Consider the following 13393-nt stretch of genomic DNA (forward strand, 5'->3'; position numbering starts at 1 on the left):
CCTTTACACGCTAATAAGGTTACAGTATGGTGTGCTGTGTCATTACATGGGATCATTGGACCTTATTTTCTTTAAGGATGAACAGGGGATTACAGTAACTGTAAATTCTGATCGTCACGTGGAAATGTTACAACGTTTCGTTACACCTGAATTGAACAATTTTCCAGACGTTCAAGAATCCTAGTTTCAACAGGATGGTGCGACATCACATACAGCACGACAGTCAATGGAAGCTGTGCGAGTATTGTTTGGTAACCGTGTCATCTCAAGTTTCGGTAACGTTCCTGGCCCCCTAGATCGCCAGATTTGACCGTATGCGATTTCTTTTTGTGGGGCTACTCAAAACTAAAGTGTTCACAACTCGACCAAGAACTGTAAATGAGTTAAAACAGAGAATTCGGGATGAAATTAACAGTATTCCAGTTGAGATGTTGCAGCGGTCAATGAGGAATCTCCACCGCAGATTTCAAGAATGCATTCGTAGACGAGGACGCCATCTAGAGAATGTTGTTTTTTAAAAATCATAAATTCCATCAGTGTTTCATAAATTGCAAGTTTTTATGTTTCATTTAATACAAATAAAACCATTTTCTTCCATCACTCTTATTTTTTAGAATTTGTTAAATTCCCGTTATTCTGTGTCACTCTGTATTTATACATAATATTTAAATATCTGAATTCGGTTTAATATTTCTTATATTACAATCATATCTTATTATGGTCATGGATCTTATTTGTTGGTATTAAAACAAAGTTCTAAAATTTAAATTATTCCATTAGTGGTAACCATGATATGAACAAATATACATTGTCTTTTGAGATACGTGGTTACAATTTAATCGTTTTAGGCCAACACAGCTTTTGGTTATGGCTACTCTGTACAGCCATGGAATTAAAACAAACAAATCTCAACTGAAGCGATAAATAGGCTGAGAAGAATAATCAAGCAGGCAGTGCAGTGCATTGTTTAGTGCAGAAAAGTTTGTTCGTAGTCTTAGTTTCATAGTTTGTATTCCTCCGGCGGTCAACCTTTATTACCAGGTGTATGATAACGTATCACCTACGAAAAGCTTTACATATTTTAATTTTAAAGTTTTAGTTTACTTTATTAAAATTAATATCGTGAAGATTTTGTTTCTAACTAGTATGACGATTTTAACCAACAGTTTAAAGTTGCCTCTCACATTTTTTCAAAAGCTACAGGTAGGAATTTAGTATTGAATGTGAGGTTAATGGTATTGAAAAGAAACACAATAGATATGTTTACGTATAGGATGCTGTTTTTTGTCATAATGTATCAACACTTTTTCTAATGTGTTCTTCAAGGTCAACTCTATTTATATAAAAGTTGTTTTATATTACTATAGCCTATGCTTTCTTTACTCCTTTGTGGACTAAGGGTGTCCAGTACTAAATGTCATAGGTTTGGTACCAAATCAAATAATTTTTATTGTCGTATGGCAGTTACATGCAGTGATAAAACCAAAATTCAGTCAAATGCCTCGTCAAAGAACTGTTAATAACATATATTAAAATAATTTTAAGAAGTGGCAATCATTAAATAACAAAGCAGGGGTAGGGTACGATAAGCGGAACCGGTTTTTTTTATACCGAAGAATGTAATCATCGTTACCTAATATTCGCATCTCAAATCCTAGACTATCAATCGATATAATAGTATCTATATGTTTACATAACAACCATACGTTTTAAATTAAAATATGAATTTAATATTTACAGTGATGAAACAAATTATTATAACTAAAATTAGGAAAACTGAAGACGACCAAATTTGCTCCTCTCACAGTTACAGTTATTTCTTTACCACAAATTTAACATATGTTGAAGCCACGAAAAACAAGTCTTCCATCTTTCAAAACAATGTCGTGTGGTTTTCTGACTGTCATTTTTAATAATCAAATGTTGCTTAAATGTAAAATTGAAATATTACCTTACACGTATTATTTGAAATCCCCTACATCGTCACTCCAATAAAATTACCATTCCTGCCCATAGAACAAGTTTTTTTGTTTCAAGACATTTATTAGTCAGCGTTATTAAACTATATAATGCTCTCCCAGACTATGAAAACAAAAACAAGTCCTTTTTTGAGAGGGAGGTCAAACGGCATTTGGTACAGCGGGCTTATGACAGTGTCAGGGACTTTGTCGAGTGCTCTGGTCAGACTAGCTTATATTGAGCTTTATATTAAGACAAGCCACCTGTATAAGCCTTAGTTTATTTTAGCATTAACAAAAACTTTAGTGCTATTTTATTTAATCTGACTTTGTTTTTATATTTAATTTAATTAGGTTATTCTGAATCACCTAATTTAATTAACTATTACATATTGTTGTTGACACTATTTTGCAGTGTTATTATGTCTGTCAATAAAGAATTTCTGAAAGTTATTATACAGCTGTTAATATAGATTACTTAAGTTAATTGCTCAAAATAATTAATCAGTATCGATTGATTATATCTATGGTTATGATTATGTAACATCATTTGCCAATTTCGATATAAAAAACCGGGTCCGCTTATCGTACCCTACCCCAAAGCAGAAATGAGATCCTTGTGGTTCTGTAGACTAGCTTGGTTAAAATAGTAACTTTAAAACTTACATAAATATACCTAATATTATAAAATACTCAATATAAAAATAATTAATATAAAACAGTAACAAGAGCAATATTAACGGCAATATTTAACAAGCAAATAAATTAAAACAACATATAAATAACAACAATAAAAATTAACGAATAAATTAATGTTAAAAGAGGCTAATGAATAAATATGGCTCATAGATAACAATGCTGGCTGGTCCATTATTCCTGTATATATTGTAAATAATGGAAATGAACTTATTCATTCATTCTATTCCACAGGAGATATTCCATAGGCATATTGTTTTGAAGAGCATAATATGTTTAATTTTAATTTATAATTCTGATTATAATGTTTGTTTATTTTGATTGGGCATTGGCAATTAAATTAACATTAAATTAGGTAGTTAAATTTTATGTATGGTACCAATGTTTGGCAGAAAATCATTGTCAACGAAGCTGCCATAGTATATAATATGGATAATTCCACATCAAATCATCCAGGCCATGTCAGCCACCATCCCAAATATTGATGAAGCTACATTTTTAATCTTTCCATAGATAAGGAAGTATAACAAATGTTACATTCCTACCTCAACTCGTTTACTTATAGGTAGCTAAAGTTTAGGAAAAATGAGGGTTTTTACATACTTTGAGAACTCCAGATGAGCTTGTACTTTCAATTAAAAAAATTTGTATTTTCGGCTGCAGTATAATTAGCGCCCATCAACACAATCGAATCATAATTATCGATTATAAATATCAATACTATCGAATACGTAATTTGACCTATAGAGTAATTCAAAGTGAAATCATGTTCGATTATTGACTAATGGCGGTAAAAACAATAACTTACAAGTGTTCCTTGTTTTTTCAAAGAGTCAGAGACATGTTTATCCTTGAAAATAGTAAAAGGTAAGTAGAGTAAACCTCCCAGTGTTTGATAGTATTGAGGAAAAAGTGAGACAAAAATTCATATCTCAATGACTTTATATTGTAGAGACATAAAAATTAGTGCATTCTGATTAGTGCAGTCATTGAAGCGAAAAATACGGTCTTACCTCCGAATTTTTTTACTGTGAACCGATTTGCATGAAATTTTGGAATTAGGCTCATCTTCCCCTTAACTTCAAAAGTGAAAATGATCTGAACTCCGCCTATTATTTTTAAGGGGTGTAAACAACCCCTTAATGGGAAAATTTAAATTGAGCCATTTTATCGCTAGAAAACATGTATAATAGTAAGTGGTGAAATTGTAAAGTGTTTTCTAACACAATTACCTCATATTAAAATCATTTTCAACCCCTTGAAAATCTTACAAGCTTTGCAAACAACCCCTAAATTGAAAAAATCACAAAAAAATACTTTGGTATGACATAAAAAGATGTAAGTATAGAATAAGTAATATTTTATATTCTCTATAATAATTATCAAATTTTTAACCCCCTTTCAACCCTTGAAAACTACGCCTTCATAAAAAATTTAAAAAAAATTTTTGTAAAATAAAAAGGATTTAAATATTATTCCACACTCTCAAAATGATTATCATGTTCTTAAGCTTTTCTACCCTTAAAACTACCCCTAAATTAAAACAGTAAATATATATGATTATATATTAAAAAATAATTTAATTTAGAGTAAAAAATTACCATTTATTGAATAAATTATTTACAAATTATATAAAATTCACTCAAATGTGTTATATATACATATAAGAACGTTGGTATGTATTCATGCCTACGTTTCAAAAATATGTGAGCCATATTATGTATATATGTACACATTACAATAGTTTTGGGTCTCTATTATACTGCGTACTTTCACATTGCTCCAGATATTCACACTCCGAAATTTTCAGTTACTAAGTAGAAAAAAATATGATAAGTTTTTGGACCATAACTCCTTCAATTTTCATGCTATCACAATTTATATAAAAAACCATTGTAAAGGTAATTAAGAGAGCTACAACATCCTTCATTGCAATATGTAGTAAAAAAACCTTTTTCTCAAACGGTGAAGGGTTAAAGGGCTTAAGAGAGGCTGTGATTGCGCTGCCACGCGCTCTTTAAACAATCATATCTCCGTCAATTTTTGTTTGACAGTAAAAACAAAAAACCCAAATTGTTTGTCAGAAAAATACCTACATTTTTCATTCTTACACTTTTATACGTATATGTCGTCATTTTGGAGATATTATAAAAAAAGATGGTTTTCTTTTTAATTTGAATTTTTTTTAATCGTGACTTTTTTGAAAAATATGTATCCTGAAGCACCCAAACTGATCAAATCTATCAAACTCTTCATAATAAAGTTAGTTCTAGGCGGAATACGATTAGTTTTAATTTTGGTGGAAATGGCACTTATGAAACCCATTGATTTAAAAGAAAAAAACATTAGATGCTCCTCTTATTTGCAATACAGCTCACTTATTTTACGTGCAAAAAGACTTTTAATAGTGCTCATTTTAAAGCTTATTTCAAGCACTACAAAACCCTTTTTTATTAGAATGCCTAAAATGCATCTGCTCGCCGCTAGATGGCATTGACCACATCGATTAAATTTCAGACACAATAAAAAACTGCTTTGATCTTTAATATCTAGCTTAATATTGTACTTAGAATACTTTATAAAAACCCAAATTGTTTATTTATTCACCTGCTACAATTTTATTATTTATAATATTTTCAATAAAACGTATATTTTTGGAAATATTTGCAAAAAACCGATGAAAAACGTGAAAAAATGTGAATTTTAAATTGCCAATAACTTGAAAATTATTGGATTTTTCGAAAAACTGTATAGATGATTTTTTGCTTAAAATTAGGCCTTCTATCGATATCCGAGGTTATATAGAAGAAAAAACAATTCACCCCCGAGAAGGGGTGGCAACCACCCCCAGGGTGGTTGCGGAGTTCAAATCATTTTCACTTTTGAAGTTAAGGGTAAGATGGACCTAATTCCAAAATTGTATGCAATTCGGTTCACAGTAAAAAAATTCGGACCAATAATGCTTCAATGACTGCACTAGATCCTTAATTAATCTAGTTTCTATTAAATGTGTATACACCAGTAAAAAGTTATATATTTTTTGTAAAAAAAAAATATATATATAAATTCAAAGAAAAACACTTTACCTAGTGTTTGTTAACCAATACCTAGTGTTTGATTACAATATTACCAGTGTTTGATAGTCTTCAAAATCACATTTGTAAAGGAAAATTACTTGCTAACAACCATAACAGGTTGTTAATTATTACTTTTAAAGTTAAAATGACTTTGTATAATATTATTTATAAGATTTATGATTTTTTCATGTAAATATCTAATAAAATGCAATATCCTTTTATGCCAAGTACCTTCTCGCTTTTTGGACACAAGAAAAAAGTCTCGTCCATATTGTCTAGGGTCTGAAAGCACATCGTACAAGTTATTTTCTTTCAGATAGTTGCTGATCTGAGAAAACCAACTTCGTATGAACTCTTCTGTTACTGAAGCTCTAACAGAGCTCAATTTCTCTGGTTTTCTTTCAGAGATTTCAGGATGCCTTAGAAGGAACAGACTAAGCCATTTATTCCCTGGGGACCCATCAGGGAATTTATCTTGTAAGTGAAGATCTTTAATGATCTTTTACACAGAAGTGAGAAGGTCCAATTTGTTGAGAAGAAATCCGTGAGCAGCTAAGCCTTTTACCTAATTAGAAAGCATTTCCTCAGCTTGAGTCTCAAGAAGAGGCTGTAGTCTCATTTCCCTATCTAGTGGTGTTTTACCAGATATCTTGTATGATAAAGTTGAATGTGGGATTCCAAAGTGCTTGCTGGCAGAATTAATGCTTTCACCCTTTTTAAGAGCACCCAATGCAAGTAGGAGGCCTTTGTGTTTGTAGTCAAACTTTGGTTTCTTTTTTTTGGTGGCATCAGGGAAAAATAAATTTGTTCAGGTTCTTCTTATTACTTAAGCCTAGTAACATTGTTAACTACAATTAATTACAATTTTAACTTCTACATAAAATATTTAATTTTTAAAAGCTTCACAAACCAATTATCAAACATTGGCAATTGTATAATATACTGCTTTATAGTTATGATCTAACACTGGGTTTGAACACAATTTTACAATCCAGTGATTGATTCAGTTCCCTATTTTTTGAGGTTAAGGTTAGATAATTGTGTTTTACACAGAATTGAAGAGAGTTTAATGTACATTCTTAAACTGTATACATAATATAACATTTTATTAATTAGCAATTTAAAAAATATATATTTAACTTTGTAGCCTTCTTGTTAAGCGAAGCTCTCCATGCTGATAACAACTTACTCTAACAATTCCCGCCAAAACTGCTTCCCTCTAAATACAGAATTAATCAGCTGGAAAGGATAAAAAAAAGAATTGGACTTTTTTGAAACTTCAAACATATATTAAATAACATATGAGCTTAGCAGAAGCCAAAATATGTTTGGCTTCTTATCAAACACCGGGTGATTTACCCTAAATTTTGTTTGTAACATTTTATAAATATAGTTTTTTTATATATCGTTAATACATTTATTTTGAAGATTTAAAACCAGCAGAATTATATTGTTATTTGAAATACCTATTGCTTAATTTGGTCCTACATTTTGATTTCGATATATTTAGATGGTCATGAATTACAATGATTTGAATCGTGATTTGATTGTGTTGTTGGCTGCTTAATATACTGCATCAATATACACTATTATTTATAGTGTAAATATAAGGAAAATTTATATATATATATATTGTTTAGGTGTATAGTGTGATATTTAATACATATAATGTTATATTTAATACTTATAATCAACGTAAATATGTAATGTGTATCTTTAAATATATAATATGAATTGAATTGCCTTTTAATTTGACTACTCTATAAAATTTACAAAATTAATGTTTAAAATGTGAAGTTGTCATAGGTTTCTATTTATTTGCATTCAATTATATTTTCTTTATGTATTAATAGATCAGAACATATGAAGTAGTTCCATAAGATTTTCACACCTTAATATAGTTATATATACCTATAATAAATATACCTTATATATATATATATATATATATATATATATATATATTTATTTATTTACAAAATTTTATATATATATTTACAAAATTATGGAATTTATCAACTGAAGAAAAGGTTCTATTCATGATAATTGTTACTGTTAACCTCATTCTATACGTATTGTATTTTATATGTACGTATTGTATATGTATTTTTGAAACTATACGTTGACACCAATTTTAAAATGTAAGGTAAGTTAATTAAACATATGTTAGTTTTGTTATAATACAATGTTGACGTAGAACAGTTGATTAGATTTAATAGTCTCCTTCAATTAATATTTCACAATTTTGGAATTTTTCACTACTTTAGAAACCAGTGGGCTGTGACCCGGAGGGATTTTCGAAATAAAATCCCTTATATTCATACTAGGAACACTTATAATATCCATGTAAAATTTCAGTACAATTGGTTGAATAGTTTCTGTGAAAACAAAATAAAGAAACAGCCACTTTCGGATTTATAATATTATTAGGATTTGTAAAGTTTGTGTATATTATATAATTAAAAAATCAAAATTACCAAGATTATCCAGATTAGCTTGATTGCACTCCTAATATTATGAGGATTCTTCTGGGTGGGTAAATTTTGAAATTAGGATTTTCAATTAGGTCATATCATATTAATAATCCTTTAGTTATCCTATTCCTTCGAAGATATTCAATATATACCCAATATATTGATTCAGTATTAAATAACTGATGACCTGGAGGCACTATTAATAGTTTAATCATTGTTTATAGAAAGCTCCTTGTAACTACTAGGCAATTTGTTTCCCTCAATACTGGAGTGATCATGTTGTTGAAAGGAAGAAGTGACTGAGTTTTAGAAGGTTCGTTTTCTAAGTTAAAATCTGCAGCTATGTTATTAGAAATACGTTACATTGGGCTCCAGTGTCAAGCTTAAACTTTACCAGTTTATTGCCTGGCAATTGAAGCATTTCAGTTCGATCAATACATAATACTAGATTTGTCAACAGTGTTACTTGAAGAGTATGTTCTGGATCCTTTTGAACTGAGGAAGTTGACACTTCTATATAGTTAACATTTCTTTTATCGCTATTAAGATGCAATTATTTATTGTATTCATAGGAAAGGCCTAGGCCTCTTACACACAGATGAAAAATGGTTTTTTTTCTGTTACAGTTAGAGCAAGTTGTATTGTATGCAGGACATTTTCTATGAGCATGTCCAGACCCTACACCAACAATAAAGAGTGGAATAACCCTAAATACTTATTGTTACTGAATTTTTCATAAATACCACTACAAAAAGGGTTTTTGCCATAAGAGCCGTCTCTGAGAGGTGTTTTTAGTTTCTTCAAATGCTATAAACTTTTTTTGTTCTCTTAGGACAAGAAGCTTATTAGTGCTGCTTCCGGAGTGACAGGATATTCAGGATGGGTAAGGTTAGGGAGTAGAGGCCGCCTCCTATCGAGATCCATGAGGAAAAATTAGGGCACTAAATCTCAAAGTTATGTCTCCCTGGAAGAAGGGCAGGCCAGTTCTGAACCAGCCTCTCCAGTCAAAGTAGGCAGGGGGTGGCACACCCTTGTTGAGGCTAGCAAGAACCTCTGAGGTTAGGGAACAAACCCCACCAACTCCAACAGTCATCTCCCGCAGTAGACTAGACCTATCAAATTGCCCTTGAACCCCAGAATCTCGACATTTGCGGTTAGTGATGTGCCGCTCCTGGACATCCATAAGGTTGCCCAGATTTAAGTGACACATCGGTTTTGCTGTGCCCAGTGGTAGGTTCAACTGGAAGGTATAAACCAGCCAAAAATGATCCCTGCTGGGTAATGCTATACACGTACTAATAGATGTATTGAAATATAAATTTTCGATAGAGAGCAAATGTTCTCTATGTGTATTGCGTTCACAGCAATCACATCACAATCTCTGATAAGGCTGTTGCTAAGAATTTCAAAATTGCATGTTGCTTCTCTAATTTTCAATTAAGTCAGAAATTCTTCAGAAGGTTGCCCATCAGATCGTGTCAGTTTGTTAACAAAATCTGTCAAAAACTACATTGATTTTACCAATAAAAAGTTTATCAAATTTTTTGATCACTTCATGAATTTCTAAATCTTTATCGTCTTTAAATCGAAAACCATTGTAGATATCAATGACATCAGGACGTAATGCAGATATAAAAGATGCAGTTTGAACCATTTCACATGTTTCTTGAAGTCCCGATGCAACAAAATACTAATTCTACTATTGCTTCCATCTTTTCCATGTCACGTCCATTCTTGAATCTGTAACAGTGATAAATGTGGGTGGTTTTACATTTTTGTCTTTATAATTCCCTCGAGGTTACCTTCATGTTTTTCATTTTTATTTGATGACATATCAGAAGATTGAAGAGATGTATTCTCATTTGCTGTATATCGTAATGTCCCAGGTTTCGACACCATGTCAGCAGTCTTCCGTAACAAAATAGATAATTAACTATAAAAACAAGTGAGTAATATTTGTTTATGGTAACTCACTTTATAAACCAACAATCAAATCTTGTGTAAAAAGAACACTAATAATGAATCAAATTACAGCTGATACAATATCAGTTGATACAAGCTGAATGTAATCTACATATGTCAGTTGAATGAAGTACTTATGACTTAGATATGAAGTAGGTTACTGCTGTGATAACTCAAGGGATCTTGCCTTGCTTGTACCCTTCATCAAGTGCAAGAGTTGTATTGTCTAATAGTCTTTGCGTTTGCCTTAGCCACTAATGAAAGCATTACGGTTCTCAAACGTTTTCTTCCAATATAGACATTGCTGGCTTGCAAGTGATGCTGATGGTTCTACATCAGATCTGTTAGATTTAAAATATGTTTCCATGTTTTACAGTTCTAAAATAACCAGGATTTGGAATTTAATAAATTGTGGTAAAAAAAAAAAAAAAAAAAAAAAAAAAAAAAACAATAGTTTATGTAGTAGAAACATCGTAACTACCTGTATTAAGGTTTATTAAACTTAAGAACTACAATGTACTAAATTTGATAAACAGGTTAAACACGGAAATTCTGATGTGTCTTAATCTATAGCCAGCTGAATGTGACAGAATCAGCTGATATCACTTGGCTTTCAATAATGATTACTAAAACCTTACTAGTTATTTTCGACAGGATCCTACATACCATTTAAATTTATACATCTCCATTCATTCAAACGTAGATCTGGAAATGGAAATGTCTCCCGATGACAATCACTGATCTTATTGGTATGCTTTTTAAGGAAATACTTCCTTCTAATGGGCCTGTTTTCTGCAAAGGATTGCTTCTGAAGCTGCAAAAACAACTAGTTCTTTTTTTGGACTTGTGCATACTCCTGTTATCTGACCATCTTATTCAAGAATTCAGGTATTCTTTGCCAATGCGAAATTGTGGCAAAACACACTACTCGCAATTCTCCATACCAGGGATTATAGGAACTCCTATATCAACGATTACTTAAGAAGTCTTTAACTAGTTGACATTAGCCTATGTGCCAACAACAGATAGCTCAACCTATCAGTAAAATATAACTGATAACAGAGGTATCCTTTTACATGGCACCCCACTCAGGTGATAGTGTTTTATAAATTAGTTCTTGAAAAAAAGAAATTTAAATCAAAACCCTGTGCATGAACCAAAACTTAACTGATTTAACCAAAATGATTTATTAGACTTATGGTAGATGGTTCTACATTATTAGTCTCACAAATCACATTGATAAAACAACTGTTTTCTAGAAGAATACAAAGATGTGTTTCTGCCCAAAGAAGATCCTCTTCCTAATAATGGGAAGATTAAATTCTGGTTCCTTAGTATGTATGATAATTGAATTTTTCTTATTGGTGAAATTAATTATGAAATGTAATTCATATAGATATAAAGAAATCATGTATTAAGTTCATAACATAATTAGTCGTTATTCTGATGGTACCAGCTTGTACAAATATATAGTCCCTTGGGCTAGTTATTTAGCTCTGAAGTGTATAGTTTAGGGCATGATCCTAATTCTAAATATTTTAACTCTAATTGTTGTAAAATTTGTTCTGTATAAATAACTCTTTGTTATTTTAAAATTTGAACCATTGAGCAAATAAGATGAATAAATTTAAAAAACCTATTCAAGTTCACATTATGCAAACTAATATATAAAACAGACCTGTATAAAATCATTAGCAAACATTAAGATAAGTGAATACAGTTCTAAATTTTATCTTATCTGACACAAGTAATACAAGAACAGTTTTAATTATGAAAACTTCTTCAATAATTAGTCACTGTAATTAATTGAGAAAATTGTTAATACCAAACTTGCTCAAGTTTCTTAAGAATGATAAAAATGTTTATTTTCAAATAAAATTATACAAAGGCAAATTTGGGTATAGATCTGTCATTGACAGATTTAGTTCTTTTCACTGTTGAGTTCACCCTTGTGAATAAAATTTATTAACAGTTTGTATATACACTGTTACTAGTCTTGTCAAACAAACATTTTCTTGTGTCTTGTCAAACAAACATTATTTTCTTATGTACGAAAGTAATGTTACAGCTTTTTGAGTTATAAGTCATTTAAGTAGATTCTTAGATAAGTGGTAGTTTTTGGAAATTTTTTTTCTTATTATTTATTGCATTTCATTTCACAAGAATTAAATTTTTAGGAATAAGTTATTTATCTTAATTTGTTTGTAAAATTAACATATTTTGTTGTATTATTCAGTTAGCTTATTTCATTGCAAACCTTTTCAGTTGGTACGTTTTGCATCAGCTGTTACCAGCAAAGGAAAAGTTTTCCGCAGTGTTGAAGAGGCAATAAATGATGTCCCCGATGGTTCTGTTATTCTTTTTGGAGGTAAGTGTTGCGTTGGAGGTATAAAGGTTTGTTGCGTAATACTCAAATGGAATCAATAAACCCTTGTAATGTTATACATTCTAGACGTATGATTTTCCCACATTATTATACAGTATATACACTATCTTGATTTTTACTAAAAATGTATAAATAAGTCAAAACCTACAGCTAGTTCTCTTGTGTTAGCCTATTTATTATGTTGTTAATCTATGACATAATGAAAGTTAACTTGAATGACACAGTTATTTTGTCCTAGTCTGTGTATGTCAAAGGTTGTTATAATCAGTGTGTCACTTGAGCCTAACTGAACATGTGCAATATTAGTGAAGGTATGAAAACATTAAAATTTTGAGAAGCGAAAGAGTCTGTAAACAGTTTGTTGTTTGTATTTATTTATCTCTAATTATTATCTTATCTTTACTCTTGCTAGGGTTAACTTGCTTTATGCAAATAAGATAACCTTAAAACTTAGTAACACATTATTTTCTTCTTTTAGTTACGAACAATTATTTAAAGTAGGCTTTGAACTTTTGTTTTTCATATGAATTATTTTGTTTTAAATTTTTAATCTAATATAAATTTTATCATTTGGGCTTGCTTTAAAAATACTGAGATGTGTGTTACGGGTACTTAACCTTGAAGTTAGGTTATTTCTCTCATATAAAACTTGTTAGAACTACAAACATTTTAATAATATAAGCTAACTTTAGAGTATGACATCATGATCATAAATCCAGTTTTGTCAGATTACTAAATAATTTAAAATATACAAAATAGTGAACAAATAGTATGTAAAAATTTTAGATTGTGTTAAAGGTTTGTTTCACCCTTGACAGTTGTATACAAAGCAGTTAATGA

General features: G+C 30.4%; 1 protein-coding gene across 1 annotated transcript in view; it reads left to right on the forward strand.

Moving 5' to 3' along the window:
• Positions 1–954: 954 nt before the first annotated feature.
• Positions 955–13393, forward strand: part of LOC124361157 (succinyl-CoA:3-ketoacid coenzyme A transferase 1, mitochondrial) — a 37279-nt gene continuing 24840 nt past the window's right edge. Inside the window, exons 1-2 of the mRNA XM_046815198.1 lie at positions 955–1203; positions 12433–12535. Coding sequence (XP_046671154.1) covers positions 1147–1203; positions 12433–12535 — 160 coding nt within the window. The 5' untranslated portion in view covers positions 955–1146. The remainder of the gene's footprint in view (positions 1204–12432; positions 12536–13393) is intronic.

Source organism: Homalodisca vitripennis, chromosome 1 (assembly GCF_021130785.1).
Source record: "Homalodisca vitripennis isolate AUS2020 chromosome 1, UT_GWSS_2.1, whole genome shotgun sequence".
NCBI classification, from domain to species: Eukaryota; Metazoa; Arthropoda; class Insecta; order Hemiptera; family Cicadellidae; genus Homalodisca; species Homalodisca vitripennis.